This window comes from Pinus tabuliformis, chromosome J (genome assembly GCF_031772625.1).
Source record: "Pinus tabuliformis cultivar Carrire ecotype Pingquan chromosome J, CPIR1, whole genome shotgun sequence".
Taxonomy (NCBI): Eukaryota; Viridiplantae; Streptophyta; class Pinopsida; order Pinales; family Pinaceae; genus Pinus; species Pinus tabuliformis.
This window is the reverse complement of record NC_142295.1, coordinates 1,260,185,596-1,260,205,024: the sequence shown is the minus strand read 5'-3', so window position 1 is coordinate 1,260,205,024 and position 19,429 is coordinate 1,260,185,596. Positions and strand designations below refer to the sequence as shown.

The following is a 19,429-nucleotide window of genomic DNA, read 5'->3' as shown; positions in this document are numbered from 1 at the left end:
TAAATAAGGGGGTTAGGGTGGGACCCTAACATGCCCTCCCCCTTAAGACTAGCCTTGTCCTCAAGGCTGAAGCTGTGGAAACTGCTGAAGAATAGTGGTTGGTTCCCAAGTTGCATCTTCCGGAGAGGTGTCTTTCCATTTGACGAGGACTTCCTTAATCATGCGGCCGCGTAGTTGCTTGTCTCGTGTGTCTAGGACCTGTTCAGGTTGAAGCCAGATGGACCCTTCTTCGTCCAATTCAAGTAGACTGGTCTGAATTCTGCAATTGTTCCCAATCACTTTCTTGAGGCATGAGACATGGAAAACTGGATGGATTTTTGCAGTAGGTGGCAAGGCCAACTTGTAAGCCACTTCTCCAATGCGCTGAAGTACTTGATATGGTCCGTAGAATTTGGGAGATAGTTTCTGACACCCCTTGTCTTTGAGTGATGTTTGCTTATATGGTTGTAGCCGTAAAAAGACCTGATCCCCTTCTTGAAATTGGCGCTCGGAGCGATGCTGGTCTACTTGTTGCTTCATGCGGTTCTGAGCTTGATGAAGATTCTCTCGAAGATGGGTGAGCATGGTTGCGCGGTGTTGTAGAACTTGATCCACTGCTTGTACTTTTCATCACCCCTTGAGATACGAAGTAGGTGAAGGCGGGAGTTGACCATATACTGCTTCATAGGGAGTCATTTTGGTGGTGGCATGATAGTTGGTGTTATACCACCATTCAGCCAGAGGTAACCACTGTACCCAAAGGTGTTGCTTTTCTGAAGTGAAACACCTAAGGTAGGTTTCTAGACATTTGTTGACGGCTTCGGTTTGACCATCTATTTGCGGATGATAGGAAGTACTGAGTTTTAGTTGACTGCCTCGTATCCTGAAGAGTTCCTGCCAAAAATTACTGGTGAAGATCGGGTCGCGGTCGGACACAATAGAAGTGGGAATGCCATGCAATTTGAAAGATTGAGCGACCAAAGTTGGTGTAAACGGGTGGGGTAGGGCACAAAAATGAGCATACTTCGACAGTCGGTCCACAACCACCATGATGACTGACTTGTTCCCTGACTTTGGAAGACCTGTAAAGTAATCCATAGAAACCTCCATCCAAATTGATGCCGGAATGGGCAATGGTTGTAATGTGCCTGGTGTGTTGACGATTTCCCCTTTGTGGCGTTGACAGACATCGCATTCTGCTACGAAAGTAAGGATGTCCTTTTTCATGCCTGTCCAAAAAAATGATCTTCTGGTGTGAGCATACGTCTTCTGAAAGCCCGAATGTCCTGCAATGGGAGATGAGTACAATTCTGCCAAAATGCGACTTTTGAGGGTGGATGTTGGTGATATTACGACTCGGTCCTTGTAGCGAAGAATATCATCCTGCCACGAGTAGCCCTTGGTGGAATTTGGATCTACCTGCAATTGAGAAATGAGTTGGGAGAGCCCGGGGTGTGAAAACCATTCCCTGCGAGCCTCTTCAATCCATTCTGGAATGGGGAGGGAAATTGCTAGTAGAGTACTTTCCTCCTCAAATTGGCGAGATAATGCATCTGCTACACTATTGTCTTTCCCTTTCTTGTAAATGATCTCATAATCATATCCCAGCATTTTGGCGAGCCATTTATTTTGTTGTGGGGAGGATAGGCGTTGCTCCAAAAAATATTTAAGACTGTGATGATTTATGCGGATTTGGAAACGTCGCCCCAATAAGTAAGGTCGCCAGGTCTCGACTGCATGTAAGATGACCATCATTTCCTTCTCGTAGGTAGATTGGCCCAGATTCCTCCCACTTAGTTGTTGGCTTCTGAAGGCCAACGGTCACCCTTCCTGCATTAAGACCGCCCCAATACCTGTACCTGAAGCATCACATTCAATGACAAAAGATTTGGTGAAGTCAAGTAGTGCTAAGACTGGAGTGGAACACATGGCATTTTTTAGAGCTGTAAAGGCCTGTTGTGCTTCCTCATTCCAGAAGAATGAATTTTTCTTTAGGAGTTGGGTGAAGGGCTTCGCTATGCGACCATAGTTGCGGACAAATTTACGATAATAGCCTGTGAGACCCAAAAATCCTCTCAAGCTCTTCAAGGTCTTAGGTTGAGGCCATTCCTGCATTGCCTGGATCTTTTTGGGGTCCACCTTGACACCATCACACCCCACAATGTGGCCCAAATACTCTACTTCTTCCATGCCAAACGAAACTCGGACATCTTGACAAATAATTTATGCTTGCGGAGCAGTTGCAAGAGTAGATCTACATGCTGAAGATGTGCGGCCCAAGTGCAACTATAGATGAGGATGTCATCGAAGAAGACAAGGACAAATTTCCTGAGATATGGTTTGAGAATGTGGTTCATAAGGCTCTGAAAAGTAGAGGGGGCATTACAAAGACCAAATGGCATGACCAGGAATTCATAATGGCCTTCATGAGTTCTGAAAGCAGTCTTGGGAATGTCGACTTCCTTCATGCGAATTTGGTGGTAGCTTGAGCGAAGATCCAGCTTAGTGAAGAATTGAGCCCCATTGAGTTCATCCAGCAAATCATCAACCACCGGGATGGGAAATTTATCTTTGACTGTCAACTTATTGAGGGCCCTGAAGTCGGGACACATCCGCCACTCCCCATCTTTCTTGAGCACCATGACCACTGGGGATGAATAAGGACTAATGCTGGGACGAATGACACCTGCTTCCAAAAGTTCCTTGATGATTTTTTCTATTTCATTCTTTTGGGTGAACGGATATCTGTATGGGAGAACATTTGGGGGTTGGGCCCCTGGAACCAAGGTGATGCTATGATCATGTTCCCTTAGCGAGTGTGGAAGCTCATGAGGCTTGTCAAAGACTAGCAGATGGTTATTTAAAATCTGTTGCATCTCAGGATGAATTGGCAGAGGCTTGGTTTCGACTGCCTGGATGGCATTAAATTGAGCTACAACTCCATGATTACCCTTTTTTAACAATTTTTCCATCCTATGCGAACTGATGATAGAGGGGGCTCCCGCCTGGAGTCCACGGAGGGTATGTGTGTAGTTGTTCTACTTAAAACTCATATATAACTCCTGGAAATCCATTGTGATTGGCCCAATAGTGCGGAGCCATTCAGCGCTGAGGACAATGTCGCAACCCCCCATGTGTATGGCAAACATGTGGGTTTTCAACTGATAATCCCCCATTTGAAGTTTGACATTTTCACAGCGGCCTTCACATTTCATTGTGCCTCCATCTGCAATTTGAACTTGGAAGTTAGAAACTGCTCGTACAAAACAATGCACTGCTTCTGCGACTTTTTGATGGATGAAATTATGTGTACTTCCACTATCAACCAAGACTACTACTGGGCGATGTTTAATAAAACCTCTGATTTTGAGAGTTTGAGGGGAAGAAATCCCTGCCAAAGCATGCAATGATATAACTGGTTCATCAGAGACATTGTCCTTTTGGTTGTCTTCTTCTAGCGGCTCATGTTCTTCAAGTGGTGGATCTTCCTTTGTTGAGCTGTAGTCAGTGGCATCAATTTGAAAAAAATTGGGCTCCTTGCATTTATGACCTGGGGAGTATTTTTCATCACAGTAGTAACATAGTCCTTGCTTTCTTCTGTCGGCCATTTCCGCAGGGGACACCTTTTGGACCTTAAGTGTTTGAGTCGTGTTGTGAGCCTGTGGGGGGCGACCTTTAGCAGAGAAATTTGGGCGACTATATTGGGCTGCTAATGCACGTTCCACGTTACGAGCTACCTTGCAAGCCTCCGTCCATGTGGGAGGGTGGTGCAGTAGGACTTGAGATTTGATGGCTTCTTTAAGACCGCTGATAAAACATTCCGTGTAGAACACATTTGAGAGACCCCAAGTGCGGAAGGCTAAGGCTTCAAAAGCTGTAATATATTCATCCACTGTACCAGTCTGTCGGAGCTTAGTAAGACGACCCAAAAAAAATGATTCCTAGTCAAAGCGGTCTTGAAGAGCTTTGGTGAATTTGGTCCAAGTCCTAAAAGGTCCAGCGCAACGTTAATGCCATTCCCACCATTGCCACCTTTCATTGTCCAAGTACATGCTCCCCAACATAAGCTGAGTCTCATCATCTAAGATGTGATTCAGTTTGAAATACTGCTCCATTTGTGCTATCCATGCCGACGAGTGAGAACCGTCAAATTTATGCATATCCAACTTGGGAGGTCGCTGACTAGGTTGTTGGTGGGTGTGCCAGACGTGAGGAGAGTGGCTAGACTCACCCTCGTTGTGTCCATTGCCATTATGCTCCTCCTCGTGGGCTTGCTCCTTGCCCTTCGGGATTATTTTCTCGACCATGCTACATAGTCTGCTAAGCTGAATGTGGAGGGTTTGCACTGATTCTTCAAGTTTGTCCATCCTTTCATTGGCCATCGCTTGAGCTCTAGTTTCTACCATACACCAACCTGATTTTTTTAAAATTGGGACCGCCTAAAAAAAAATTCCACTAAGAAGTGAATGGTACCACCGTGCTCAGCTCGTCGTCCTGATTCTGATGGGCTAGATCACCAATAAGCGCCCCAAAAGATCTCAGACTTTTTTTCTTTTTTTTTTCCTGAAAACTCCTAATGGAGTTTTACTCCTTCCTTATCAATACTGCAGTCGCCAAATCCTCAAAATGTCAATGCGGCCAAAAGTCCTGCGAAAATTATACCCCGGTATAGGAACCCTTCACAACGACTCCGATCTGGTGGATCTGAGAGATCTGAATGGCGGATCTGATAGCTCTGGGCGGCGGAACAGACTGCTTCTATGGATCTGATGGATCTAATAGATCGGAATGGCTGATCTGCGAACTCGAGGCTGCGGGACTGATGTCTGTTGCTGCTGCACCCCTTTGCACAAGCGGATCTGGAAGAGATGATGTGTGATCCCCCGATAGAAAAGGGAACTATGGTCTTGAGGAGTGTCAGGTGCTACAGATCGCAATATACATAAGGGTCTGGCAGTAGTACTCGGCCCAATATTTCAGGGCTCTAACTAAGGAGGATCGACCGTACCCTTAGCCGTACAACCCGACTACCCTATCGTACGAGCGAGTAATCTCTCCGAGTGCTGTTCTCGATGTACTATAGCCGCAAGACGGCCGACGGTTTATCTATGGCGAGGTTTCAAGGGAGCATAGGGGGCTTCCGATATACCCAGAGGGTACGTGGAAGACAGTCCGTGCGCGGTTTTGTCTAATGCGCTACTACTCAAAGGGGTACCCACAGGGGTTACAAGGGAGTCCAACAGACGTGACCACCTCTTGTATTTCCTGCGTGCATGCCTCCCCAAATCCGCAGGTTTATGCGCTCAACGACAGATCTCGTGGTTTAAAGATGCCGGAACACGTCTCTAGCCAAAAAAAAAAAAAAAAATTGCTAAGAAATGGAGATCCCACCGGCCCTGGAAAGTGCTTTGATACCACTTGTTATGCTCTTAACCTGCAAAATGATACCCAAATACAGAATATGCGAAGAAAAGATACCCAGAACACAGAATAACAATGATATTATTATTCAGAGAGTAATGTTCACTTGCCTCTTCGAGGGGGCAACCTCCAATAGAGCAGAGCTTGATTACAAAATAAGACACAATGCTCCTCGCAGGGAGTCTCTATCCTTTATATATGACTCATACATGCAATACCACGGACCAATACCGTGGGTTTTATTAATACCATCTATCTAATACTACGGCCCATTTGCAACTAATTGTGGTTCCGTCATTAATTATGGATTAACCACTTACAATTATTAATATGGGCTTTATTGACTCTTGACTATGACGTGATCCCATTACATAAATAAGGGGGTTAAGGTGGGACCCTAACACATAAGGTCAAAAATAGATATACATATATATAATTGCAATACTTAAGCCACTAATTGAAACATCTAGCTCCCCCATAAACTTTATGTAATGGATGAGCTCGTATACTCCCAGTCATTGAAGGACAAGTAATGATTTCTGTCATGGATGCCCCCCTATATAATTTAAGGGTTCTCGCATTGAGATTTCCGCAAATGGATGGGCTCTCAAACACTCTACCATTAAAAGACAAGCAAACCATTTATATTAAAAATAAGATTATATGAGTCAAAAAATACTTATTAGGATAACAGTGATGTGGTACTTATTAGAATAAAAGCCACGGAAACCATTTATATTAAAAATAATGTTGTATTGAAGAGACTATATGATTCAAACAAATACGTATTAGGATGACAATGATGTGGTACTTATTAGGATAACAATGATGTGGGAGCTTAAAATCTTGTAGAATCTGCTCTTCAGGTTTCCTCCAAATAAACCAACAAACGTGGATATTCTTCTGCAAGACAAGAAGCACAAATGGGTCATTGTCGTATTACCCAGACTAAATGGTGAAGTTTTTGCATAAAGCGGTAAGTAAAACCCTATAACCCTACAACCGGATAATTAGTTTAAAATATCCAAATCCCTTACATAAGGATGAAGGGAAGTCGTCCTGTCATCAAGATTAAAAGGTGCAACTCCTCAATAAAGAACCATTATTGAACATCGACAATATCCCTAAGAATTCGAACAATCAATGTCAAGTTATACAATGAAAGGCTTGGGCTAAGTATGTGGGATGCCAGAAAATGAATAAAAATACGAGTTGATTAATCAATATAACGTTATTACAAATAAACCAATTATATCATATTCCTACACAAATCAAAAGCATCCTCAAGCAAGCCTCATTATAGGCATTTATGAGTAAATACCTGAAAAATGTCATGGATTGCTGAACCAGTTGATTAAGCCATACCTTTAAACAAAGTCGCTATTGCATGAAGAAGTGATAGCAATTTAAAAAAATAGATTCAAAGAAAAATGTACAAAGATTCAATTCGGCAGAAAGATATAATATAGAGGAATGAGCTTCATGCTAATCTTCTATTATTCATTCCTGCATAATGCTTTGAAGCATCATTGGTTTCAGGAATGTATTTGACAGTTCAATATTTGATGCACTGTTTTATTCGAGGGAAGCGAGCTCTGCTCTAGCTCTTGCTTGTTATTCCAGATAAAGCAGCCTTCAACAGGATGAATCATCTGCTTTAGCATCCAGCATGCATTGTTTATAGGTATTGACTAGACAACTTTCCTTGCTTCACAATATAATTCTGTGAAGGGAAATATCTATGAGACAACTTCATGCATCAATAGCCACAAATGACTAAAGCGCTGACTTCACTCTATTTTAGATTTTGTTTATTTCAAAACTACTAACCTATAAAATCAATAAGATGGAATGAACTTCATGCTAATCTTCTATCATTCTTTCCTGCATAATGCTTTGAACCATCATTGGTCTCAGGAATGTATTTGAGAGTCCAATATTTGATGCATTATTTTATTTGAGAGAAGTAAGCTCTTCTCTGGCTCTTGCTTGTTATTCCAGATAAAGTAGCCTTCAACAGGATGAATCATTTACTTTAGCATCCAACATGAATTGTTTATAGGTATTGACTGGGTAGCGTTCTTTCCTTCACAATATAATTCTGCAAAGGAAAATCTTCTCCCTTGAAGTATCTATCTAGAATATCCTGCGTTCCAGCTGCATACATTATCTGAAGCAGAGATTTTATGAACAATTAGTCATAAAACTCTCAAGAATATCTCTGTAGTTTTTATGATTCCTATTTTCTGCTTCCAAAGATGACAAAAATGATGAATTAATGATAGCATTAAAGCTTTGTGCAGTGGACCATGATGCAATATAATTGACTTTTTGAATTATTTATGAGGTACGTTTGTTAATCAAAGAAATTGCTAGAAACAAAGGGGTGAAATTGGGTGAAATCAGACAGCTGGCCATCTATTGTAGTCCTAGAGATATGGGGAGTCATAGCATGGTTTGGCATGGACCACCATGGATGATCTTTTAGAGCAGGTTGAGCAAACCAAGAGTTAACAATGTACATGTTCCATCACTGCAATTGGAAGTTAGCAATGTGGCTGTTTCCATCACTGCAATTGGCAAGCTAACTTGTTATAACAAACAGGGACATAGTTTAGAAATTTAAAAAAAGAAGAACAATTCATTGTCTTTTAATTGCCTCCAAGAATGACAAAAAGACTGCCAAAGCAGAAAAATACAGTTACATTGTTTTATTAGCAACGTATCATCTTACTCTTTCTGAATCTAAGATAAATGTTTGATGATGGGACTTGTATGTCCATTATTGACATTGGGAAGTAAGAATTACATGGTGTTCTACCTCCTTTCATTTGCAGTTTTGCACGAACTTCTTCAAGGGTTCCTTGACTATCACACCACCCCTCCTGAAACATGAGCATACAACTTATTGCCCAAAAAGATAGGTGGGGCATTGATCATACAACATGTTCAACAAACCATGTACTTCAAATCTGCCCAAAAAACGCAGAAATAAGGTATCTTCTGGCAATGCTCGGATTCTTAAATATTGAGATTTTTAAGTTGTTGTTTGGCAGGAAGGAGGCATATTCTGATGAGAATAGATTTGTTGATTCTGAATAAATACGATGGCAGTTCTACACTTTACAACAATATTTCTCCTTAAATATTACATATGTTATTCTCACCATACCTTAGGAGATCCACACAAAGATATCTTCATGCTTATACTTGTTCCACAAGGGGGAAAGCTCTTCAATCCCCTAAGAGGGCGAGTGATTACTCCACTAATGCCATGAAAATTTATTTTCACCAATAATTATTAACAATAACGTGCATAGTACAACATAATACATTTTTCCTCCTGCAAAGTGCAAAGACTTGAATCTTAGAAATATGTAAATATTACCAAAACAAGAATAAGGGGAAGACAAATGATAACAAAATCTGAAGACTAATATATCTCCTTTTAGGCAAATATCTAGTTATTAGAGGCATACCTCATATGACATGTCAATAGTGCCTTGGTTACTATATTCAATGCCCCCCGAGTATGGAGGAGGATCTGCCAATGATAATGAAAGGGCTGAAACATGCAATGATTAAATTGGTCATAGTTCTACTTAATAAGTTGGTATTCAATAAAAGGAAAAAAACTTTAAGAAATGTGTCAGTTAATGAATGCTAACTGGATGGAAAAGTTAAATCATGAGAATCCATTATTCTATGAAACTTGCTTGCAATAATTCAACCCCAGGGAAGCAGCTTACATAATGCCATTTCAAGGTCAAAATCATCACAGTTTTCATTTCTCGGCTGATTTGAATGGAAAAGATCATGAGAAAGAGTCGATCCCTGTTCAGACTTATTTCCATCAAAAGTTAATATTGGCATAGAGTTCACTATTGTGGCAGGAGCCACACATTTTACATTTTCTAGACTGTAAAAATCCCAACAACAGACCCCAATATCAGTAAGATTAAAATTTAATCTCAAATTGGAAACAGAAAGCCTGCTGAACTCCCTGAACCTTGCTACCACAAGTGTACACTCACTCCAGCTAGTCTCTTAAAAATACACATTCCAATGAAAGTATAAATCTTATGTTGGTTCATCTGTTGATGGTGCCAATATTTAATGTATATCCTTCTGTATGCAGAAATATTCTCGGTTTTGAACATATATCGCCCAGGTTTGATGGCCTGATTTATTTCCCCATTCACTACGCAGACTAGCTATCAAACAGAATCAGATACACAAGTCTAATGGCAACTCTGGCATGTATGTAAAAGACCAAGGAACAGACGCTAATCATGTCTGTACAAGACTTCACTTATAGTAAAGGTTGGGCATAGAAAGAGGTGAACCTTGTATCTGCTCAAAATCCATGACATCTGGACAGAACACCTTATTAATATTAAAAGGATTATTTTGAAGTATTTCATATCAAATACAGAATATAATCTATGTCCCTCAACAAGCATTACCTAATATGGATCACCGTGATTGAACCTGACATCAGACCTGGCATCTTTTCAATTCAAGAATCAACGCTAAGGTTCTCAGAATTAAAAACCCAATGAAGCCAAATCCACTTAACGTTATAAAGTCATGCACGAATTTTTCTAACCTTGTGGCTATCCACTTAGGCATGTGGACTTCCTTTCTTATGTACTGGAATTGGAAAAAGAATTAAATACGCGTAATGCACACCAAGCCCTCATAACGAAGCCTTCCACTCTCACATTCGAAAGATGTATGAAACACATTGAAGCGAATAAGACACATGGATCTTCTATCCAACAGATACAGAATCAACTAATAGAATATAGCATGCGCCTAACACAAAATGGACCTACCTATACCTCTGTCTGGAAACTCTTGAATATGACAACGCTGACAGGAATGTTTGGACATCCCCTGTAGAAGCACTGATGCATCAAACCTTTCGTTAGTTCTTTAGAAAGAAGTTCGTTTGCTGCCCTTGCTCCCCTGAGGACTTAGGACACACTACTAAGGAACATAATTTGTTGCCATTTGAAAAAAAAATTGATTTTGATTTTGAGCTAGCAAAGCTCATGGCTCAAGTCTCATATGCAATTCCATGCTTATTAGGCAACCCATATTCTCACCGTACCTTAGGAGGTCCACACAAAGATATCTTCATGCTTATACTTGTTCCACAAGGGGGAAAGCTCTTCAATCCCCTAAGAGGGCGAGTGATTACTCCACTAATGCCATGAAAATTTATTTTCACCAATAATTATTAACAATAACGTGCATAGTACAACATAATACATTTTTCCTCCTGCAAAGTGCAGAGACTTGAATCTTAGAAATATGTAAATATTACTTCAAATGTTTTAACCATAAAACTTATTTTTTTCAATTGCTTTATATGGTATGTACATATTTTTTTTAAAGAATATATAATATATAAATAGTTGACATTAAAATATTTTACATAACATGCTCATTGAAACATTTTATCTATGTTGCATTGTCCACATAAAAATGGTTTTCTTTGTTATTAATATATTTTTATGTATGTCAATTTCACATAATTCTATATATAATTTTTTTTTTTTTTCTATATATAGATATATATGAAGTTGATATCCACATAAATTAATTATTGTAGATGTTCAAATAGTTTATTTAAATCTTGTGTTGAAATATTTTCTAAAAGTATAAGGTTAAACATCTTAAACCAAGTTTCTACTTCAAATTATTTTATCTCTTTTAGTTGATATTACATATATTATGTCATGTGGACATTGAAATATTTTATTTATAACTAAGAGGGAGTGAAATATTTTTATCACATTGGATTGTAATATCAACAAAATATCCAACAACTATAGTGAAGTTGAGATTATTGATGTTTTATAATGCTTTAAATTAAAACTAACTATACATACATATTCAATTTTGTTTTTTTATTATTGGGTCATTGTTTTTCTATTCAAAAAACAAATGCAATTACACATCATCCTCATGCTAGATTATAAAATGTTGAATTGTAAAATACACCTTTAAATGCAATAATTTAAATATTTATAATAAAAATAACTCATATAAGTGTTAAAATTGTTCACTAAAATTATTATACCAATTAAATGAAAAAATACCTGTAATTACTATCTCCTCAACGGAACATACAATGTTAAACCCTTTCTCTTCAACCTACCCAACAAAATAGAAGGTCTTCCACTTTTTTACCCAGATAAAAATAACTTAATCGCTAATTATCTTTTGTACGTTCTTGATAAGAAAAACGAGAGAACCAATTCATTACCAGAAAGGAATATTCCAATTGAATATATTATTCTGTAATTTTATCTTTAAACATGAATATTACATTTGGCATTTTAATATGTGCAATCTTTATTTTCAACCAGTACAATTTTTCTAAATTATTAGGCAATAAAACCATAATAATTTTTCACAATTTATGAGCATAAACACCTAGTATTTTTTTTTTTTTTTTGCAATTTCTGAACATAACACTGCACCCAGAGATTGTTATAACAATTTTAAGCCCAAATACGTGAGAACAACAATGGAGGAATTTTTAAATTCAAAAAGAGCGCCGAGGGAGCGACTTAAGTAAACGCTGCATTAAACGCGTTGTCCTTTACTTCTATACCTCGCGTGTAGGCATGTTAGGTTAAATGCGTACTTGGAAGGGAGGAACTAATTTGCACTGGGCAGCGAGGAGTCCTTGGCAATTTTTAACATAAAGTAATAAAAGTTGTTCGTTTTCATCTTTCTTAATATTTACTCATTTCTTTAAAAAAAAATAAAAATAATAACTAATAAATATTGATAAATGCCCTTGAAAACATACAACCATAAAAGGAGTCTAAACTGTAGTTTCCAATACAAGGGAGACATGAAGAAGTTTTACGAAACCTGTTAGTGCACTGGTGCCTTTGCCTTTGCTTGCATAATAATGTGTTTGTCGAAATTCGAAACCAAAGGAATTCAAATACGCTTTGGATCCGAAAATGTTAAGAGAATTTAATTGTAATCTCCCCTCTAGAAATAAATACATTTTATCTTTTGGTTTAGTATGTTAACGATCGTTTTTGGAATTATTATCTTTTTTCCATTTCAGCATGTTTCATTTTTCAACATGTTAATACATTAAATGTATTAAACATTCTATGCATTTTGTGGTAATTAAATTTACATGATTCATTTGTCCTTAATACGCCTCATTGCGTTTATTACATTAAATGCATTTTGCAATGATTAAATTCAAACGATTCGCTTGAATTTGATAAACATCTGAACCCTTTTTGGGCCTTATGCTGACCCTAATTTCTTTCCAATGCACTTACCAATGCTAAAAAAAACCTCTCACAGCCATTTTCATTTTAACCAAATTAACATTTTATTTTACAGACCATCTCTCAATGGTTTGAAATTTGAATCCAAAGAACCCATTGGCTGAAAATAACAAACAAGTATCACATAATATAACTCTTGCTACAATAATGGAACTAGCCCATATCATAGCAATTAGCAGCTACAAATATCACACAATACAAATCTCCCTGCAATAATGGAAATAACCCATATCATAACAATTACCTACCTGATCCTAGGAAAGGCAATTAGCGACATGATGACAATGATGTAAATATGCGAAAGGGAAGAGGAGGGTTCTCAAATCCACATCTACGCAGGTGTGGCGCGGTTTCTAATAATTTAAGGCTTAATCGGAAGACTCTGTCCATGGCAATCTCTGGTGCGTCGCTGGGTGAACAAAGCAACAAGCCCCCTAGCGTTTAGAGTTGTTACCGTTAGCGGCTACAATGATACAAACTACAGTAAGTCTGTATAGCGGTCATGAGGAGACCCAAGAAAGCAGCGACCGGAGCTACGAACTTCCAGCTCAACACAAAGTCATAAACTTCACAAACCTTCCTTTTGATTTTGTTCTTCCAATAGCTTCTTTTGGACCATTCCTGGAACGCCTGTAAGAGCTCGTTATGAACTTTGGTCACGCCACCTATAAGGAAGGGCTGGCGCAAGTCGTGCCACATCTTGGCTGTGCACTCATCCGTTATGTGGAAAAAACCTGCAGAAATGACCTGTTGATCCACAAGTATGCGAACGTCATCCGGAGACTGGATGAGGTGGCCCATGAGATCAACATAACGCGTCACATACTTAGGACGGAGGTCGTCGTTGAACTCCAACGCCAGCATGTTCCTCAGCCACACCTCACTGACTATGTCATTTAAACAGATATGCGGAAGGTACAGCGTGCCGGAGTCTTTGTCCAGCCCAATGCAATTGTGGAACTTGGTAAAAGATTTGAATTTAATTCCAGCCGTCACCAACTGTCTCGCGCTCATTCCTTTTGAAAATAGAGCTGCTGTATCTGGAACAGCGGGGAGAAGACCACCGATCCAATTTTTGAGGATGTCGTTAAACTTATGCATTAGTATTCCCATTCGCCCCTTCTGCCTTTTATCGCCAGATTTCATCTGCAGTACTTGAGAAAGCGATGTGTGGATGCAACCCAGAATATGCGGTTCCTTTTCCATTTCATCAGTCAGTTTCTCAGGAGGTATACTACGTCCAGTGCAATACACGAAAGGAGAAAAATCGCGGCACCTAGCCAGCAATAGAAGGCTTTCCTCATTTATTGGTTCTTTCACATAGTCCAAAACCTCTTTCAGCACAGGCAGTGGGATCTGATTCTCCAGCTTCAAAATATCGTGCATGACACAATACAAATAAGCCCCAAAAAAGCTCTGTGTTACAGGGTCTAAGGTGAGTGTTGATATAGAAAGGCCAAACATGAAGTTTAAGAATTGTAAGAGAAAGGATGAATCTATGGCGATCATGACAGCAAAGTTCTTAGAATACTCGCTTTCTGTACTACTTGGCAAGCCATAGAAACTCTCAATCTCTGGGCGCATCCGGTTCATTATTTCAACTATGCACTTGAAGTTCTTTCCAGATTGGCGCAGGTTCTGTGAGAGCGTGACCGCAGACGTGACTTTGTACCTCTCTGCCATTGAAATCTTAAGTTCCGCACAAGGAGAATCAATAAATTTCTCCAGCTTCGAACGGTGGTAAGGCCCAAGCGAGAGTAACCGCGGAATAAAGGCCTCTGGTTTCATCTTCAGCAGAGGAGCCGGCACGCGCAGGATCGCAGCCGTGCTTGGTAGAGGATGATCATGATCATCATCATTAAACATCTCGTTAATCTCTACAATCCACTCCCTCTGAAACACTAAAGGCGCCGCCATCTACTCTTCTCTACAGATTACCTGATCAAGTCCTTCCAACAGAAGACAGCCCGTCAGGTGGTTTAGTAGTTATACTATAAACGCAGAGCTGGGAAGCGCAGAACACATTAGAGGGTGCACAGAAAATAATAAAATGAAATGATATTATAATCTTTTTCTTATTCGAATGTGTGACTATGGGTTTTTTGTTTTCATTTTTACAATTTAATTTTTTTTTTTTTTTTTTTAATTCAAATTGATATGGAGTATTTGCTTTCATTTTTATAATTTAATTTTTTTTTATTCAAATTGATAATAAAATAGCTTAACAAATAAAGCTAAAAAACATATTCAGATATATCATATAGTTATCCATTGTTCAGATATATCATATGGTTATTATATTCAGATTTATCATATGATTATTATTCATCCTCTATCTATTATTCAGATATATCATATGGTTATCAATTGTTCAGATATATCATATCGTTATTATATCCAGATATATCATATGGTTATCAATTGTTCAGATATATCATATCGTTATTATATCCAGATATATCATATGGTTATTATTCATCTTATATCTATTATCATATGGTTATTATTCATCCTATATCTATTATTCAGATCATAGATAACCATATAATATATCTGAACAATTGATAACCATATGATATATCTGAATAATAGATATAGGATGAATAATAACCATCTGATATATCTGAATAATTCATAACCATATGATAGGATCTGAACAATGGATAACCATATGATATATCTGAATAATAGATATAGGATGAATAATAACCCTATGATATATCTGGATATAATAACCATATGATATATCTGAACAATTGATAACCATATGATATATTTGAACAAACTAGTTTAACCAATAAAACTAAAAGACATATACCTATTTAAAATTCTACTGCACCAAACTTACAAAATATACACTAATTTTTGACACTTTTTTAATCCATAAACTAGTAATAACAACACCCCACAATAAACAATATGGACCCACGCAGCAGCTTCCTGACACTTCGCACAATCCTCGCGGGATGAGCCTCGAATTAGCAGCAGGGATTTGACATGATGACACAATACTGCCGTGGGATGGTTACGGAATTAAGCTTTTTCTTTGTGATGACATGTTTAAACATTCTCACACAGTCCCCCGTACGATGCTTATGGAATCAATTATTTTTCCTTTCTAAAAACGTATTTGACCGTGTTTAAAAACTTTAACACGTATATAGTCGCAAAGGGTTAATTTGGATGGGTATTTACTTCCTTTTACTTCATTAATATTTCCAAAAATCATATATCATTATTAATAAATTTTCAATTTTAAAAAAATTAAGGTAATAAATTACCAATTAAACTCACATCATAATTAATAAAAATAAGTGTAATAGATAGCATTGCCATTTAGTGCCGGTTTCTTATATAAAAAAATAATTAATAGCAAAAAGTATTATAACTATCCCCTAAAAGCAAAGAAATTAAAGTATTTTTATAAATGATAAATTAAAGTATTTTTATAAATGATCTATAACATGTATGGACCTAATAAGTAGCAACATTATGTTTTTTTCTATAAAGTCATAGTTTGATATTTATGAGAAAGTAAAATATGTGTGTATATTATGGTAATAAATTATGACTATGCGCAAGAAAACTCGGCTCCTGCTTCTGCTACAACTACTCACAACTCTTGTGCCTTTTCAGTTATGGTTATTGGGTTCTGTCTCGGCGGTCTCCTGGTCGACTTGGCGGTAAGTTCTGTGACCTCCTCACGCTACACACCTCCTGTTTCTTGGCTCTCTCGTTTCGTGATAACCCTGGTTGCTATTTTTCTGTCTAACCTTGCTTTGCTTTGTACGCAGGTTGATCTGGGGCTTGCTATCGAGGGTATTGGGCTCATACAACCTCCGGCCCCATTCGACCCTGTCTCTCTTCGCAAACTGGTAGGGTTTGCTCCTGCTTTAATATGTCTGTAGATTTCTTTGATACAGCTGTAGATTGTGGAGGGTTTGAACAGCTTAGTGTCACCCTGCGTCGGTTGTTTGGGTTCGGCCGTGCCTTTGCCGGCGTTTGTATCTTCTATGTCTCTGTTCCTTGGCAACAACTTTGCGGTTTCGGCCTTGGAAAGGCGTTTAGTAATTTTATAGTAGCAAGGGTTTGTATGACACTGTAGTAGCAAGGGTTTTGTAAATTTTAGACACAGTAATGGTCCGTAATTTTGTGGCGGACTTTGTTCAGTTTGCCTTCCCTTCTGAATACAATGGCTATGTTATTTTTTAATGAAAGTAAATTGAAACAGTGGTTATGTTTATTGGTACCTGTTTGCCCTTGTAAGGTTCTGTAAACTCGTTTGCTGGAGATGTGTGACCGCGATGTCTCTTCCGTGCTTCGGTATATTGGTTGTCTGTAAAATGCTGGTTGTAGACTTGATTTCTACTAGATGCCTGTAACGTCCTTCGTTATTTCAATTCCTGTTACAGTTAGAATCTATTTGTTTCCAACTCATTCTTAAAATACACAGTAAAGATTGTATACAATGTATGGAAAAAATATCAGCAGTAGTTTATCTCATTTGTAAAATAGAATAGCTCTATACAAAGGTTTTTGTCTTGCTATCTGTTACTCTCCTCCTGAGGGGGTCCCTCCCCGTTCTATTCTTTTTTTTTGTTTTTAAATTACATGGAAAGCATAACTGCTTATTGAACTGTTCTACCTGAATCCTGTAACTGTCATTTAGTTTCTTTTAACAAAAGCTTAACTAAACATTATTCCTTTCCTAAGCTAAACAACTTGTAATTTAAAATGTTCTGAAATAAAATGAAACAAACAATAATTAAAGAAAAGACAACAACCAACTTAGTGACCTGTCCACCCAAGCCTGAAATCTTTGTCTTGTTTCTGTTCTCCCGTGAGTCAGTCAACTGTCATATGTCTCCTCGGAGCTGGATGCTCCTGCATCAGGCTCCCGGGGTGGTAAAAAGTCATGGCTCCGTTCCATGAGGTCGTCAACAGAATAGCCCGCTTTTTGTATCTGCGTTGCGTTGAGCCATGAACTGTCCTCTATTGGACGGTTCTGCCACTTGACCAAATACCGCAGATATTCCTTCCTGCGTGTGCGCCTAGCTACCTGTGTATCCAGAATTCTTTCAATCTCAAGGGGTGGTGCCGTTGGCAACTGTCTCGTCCATGAATTTTCTCCGTAGCTGGTGTTCCGTGGTGTTGTTGCTGCTGCATCACTCTCCGAATCAGCGACATAGGGAAATAGATCTGCCACATTAAAAATGGGAGAAATACCAATCCCGGGTGGCAACTGTATCTCATAAGCATTCGCAGAAAATTTTCGGATGATTTTGCAGGGACCGATCTTCTTGAATTTTAATTTGTTGTACTCTCGTTTTGGAAACCTCTCCTTACGTAAATACGCAAGGACTTCATCCCCAACGTTAAAATGAACTTCCTGACGCCTTGTATCAGCTCACTGTTTATACCTTTGACTACTATCCTGCAATTTCAGCTTGACCTGCTCGTGTAAATTGCTCATCGCTTGAGCGAAATCTTCCCCATCAGCGCTTCGTTTCTCGAGTTTCCCCAAATCTCGTAACTCATGCACTCCTCGCGGATGCATGCCTTACAAAATCTGGAACGGACTGTAACCAGTGCTGCAGTTAGGTGAATTGTTGTATGCGAATTCCGCCTGAGCAAGTACACGGTCCCACGTCCGGGAATTTTCCCCTGTTAAACTCCGAAATAAGTTTACCAGACTTCTGTTTACTACTTCCGTCTGACCATCAGTCTGCGGATGATAAGTGGAGCTGAACTGCAACTGGGTATTCAACTTTTTCCACAGAGTTCTCCAAAAATGACCGGTAAACTTTACATCCCTGTCAGAGATAATGGATCTTGGAAGTCCATGCAGCCGAACAATTTCAGTAAAGAAAAGGTGTGCTATATAAGTGGCATCGCTGGTTTTCTTGCAAGGTACAAAGTGTGCCATCTTCGAAAATCGGTCAACCACAACCATTACTGAATCAAAACCCCGTTGTGTCTTCGGCAAACCCAGAACAAAATCCATGCTCACTAAATCCCATGGTCGGCTTGGAATCGGTAATGGCAAATAAAGACCAATGTTTTGACTGTGACCCTTTGCCAGTTGACAAACTTTGCATCTACTCACGTACCTCTGCACATGCCGCTGCAATTTTGGCCAGAAATAAAAATGCCGTACCTGAGCAATCGTTTTTTCTATACCAAAGTGTCCAGCCAGGCCCCCACTGTGTTTTTCTTGTATAATATTTTCCCGCATAGAACAGCTGGGAATACACAACTGCCCTCCCTTAAACAACAATCCTTCCTGTAGATTATAGTCTAACCACATGCTGTTATTTCTTAACAGAGGGTTTTGGCAAGCCTCATATGCCTCCTTAAATTCGGTATCAGTCTGATACAGCTCTTTTAAGTGCTCAAAATCCAAGACCCGCATCGTGCTTTCCTGTAGAAGCAATGTTCTTCTACTCAGTGCATCCGCCACCTTGTTCGCTTGTCCACTAATGTGTTTTAGTACAAACGTAAAATTCTGCAGGTACTCAACCCAAGCTGCATACTTATGGTTCAATTTATGCTGTTGCATAATGTACTGCAATGCAGAGTTATCTGTAAATAAAACAAACTCGTTACCTAACAAATAATGTCGCCAATGCTTCAAAGCTTGTACAATTGCATAAAACTCTTTGTCGTAGGTTGAGTATTTCTGCCTACTCTCATTT

The 19,429-nt window shown here is 38.8% G+C and overlaps 1 protein-coding gene and 1 long non-coding RNA gene across 2 annotated transcripts; both read right to left on the bottom strand.

Moving 5' to 3' along the window:
- Window positions 1-8,166: 8,166 nt before the first annotated feature.
- On the bottom strand, window positions 8,167-9,329 carry LOC149231803 (uncharacterized). The gene is made up of 4 exons (XR_016247480.1): window positions 9,150-9,329; window positions 8,880-8,965; window positions 8,573-8,743; window positions 8,167-8,285 (listed from the first exon to the last, which is right to left on the bottom strand). It is a non-coding gene; the product is annotated as an uncharacterized LOC149231803 (long non-coding RNA).
- Window positions 9,330-13,190: 3,861 nt separating this feature from the next.
- LOC149231802 (putative UPF0481 protein At3g02645) lies at window positions 13,191-14,651 on the bottom strand. Its single transcript, XM_089381755.1, has one exon. The coding sequence runs from the start codon at window positions 14,649-14,651 to the stop codon at window positions 13,191-13,193; it is 1,461 nt and encodes a 486-aa protein (XP_089237881.1).
- Between the last annotated feature and the right edge of the window lie 4,778 nt (window positions 14,652-19,429).

What these genes read in the sequence shown, in the direction of transcription:
- LOC149231802 (XM_089381755.1), bottom strand. Translation starts at nt 14,651, where the DNA reads ATGGCGGCGCCTTTAGTGTTTCAGAGGGAGTGGATTGTAGAGATTAAC.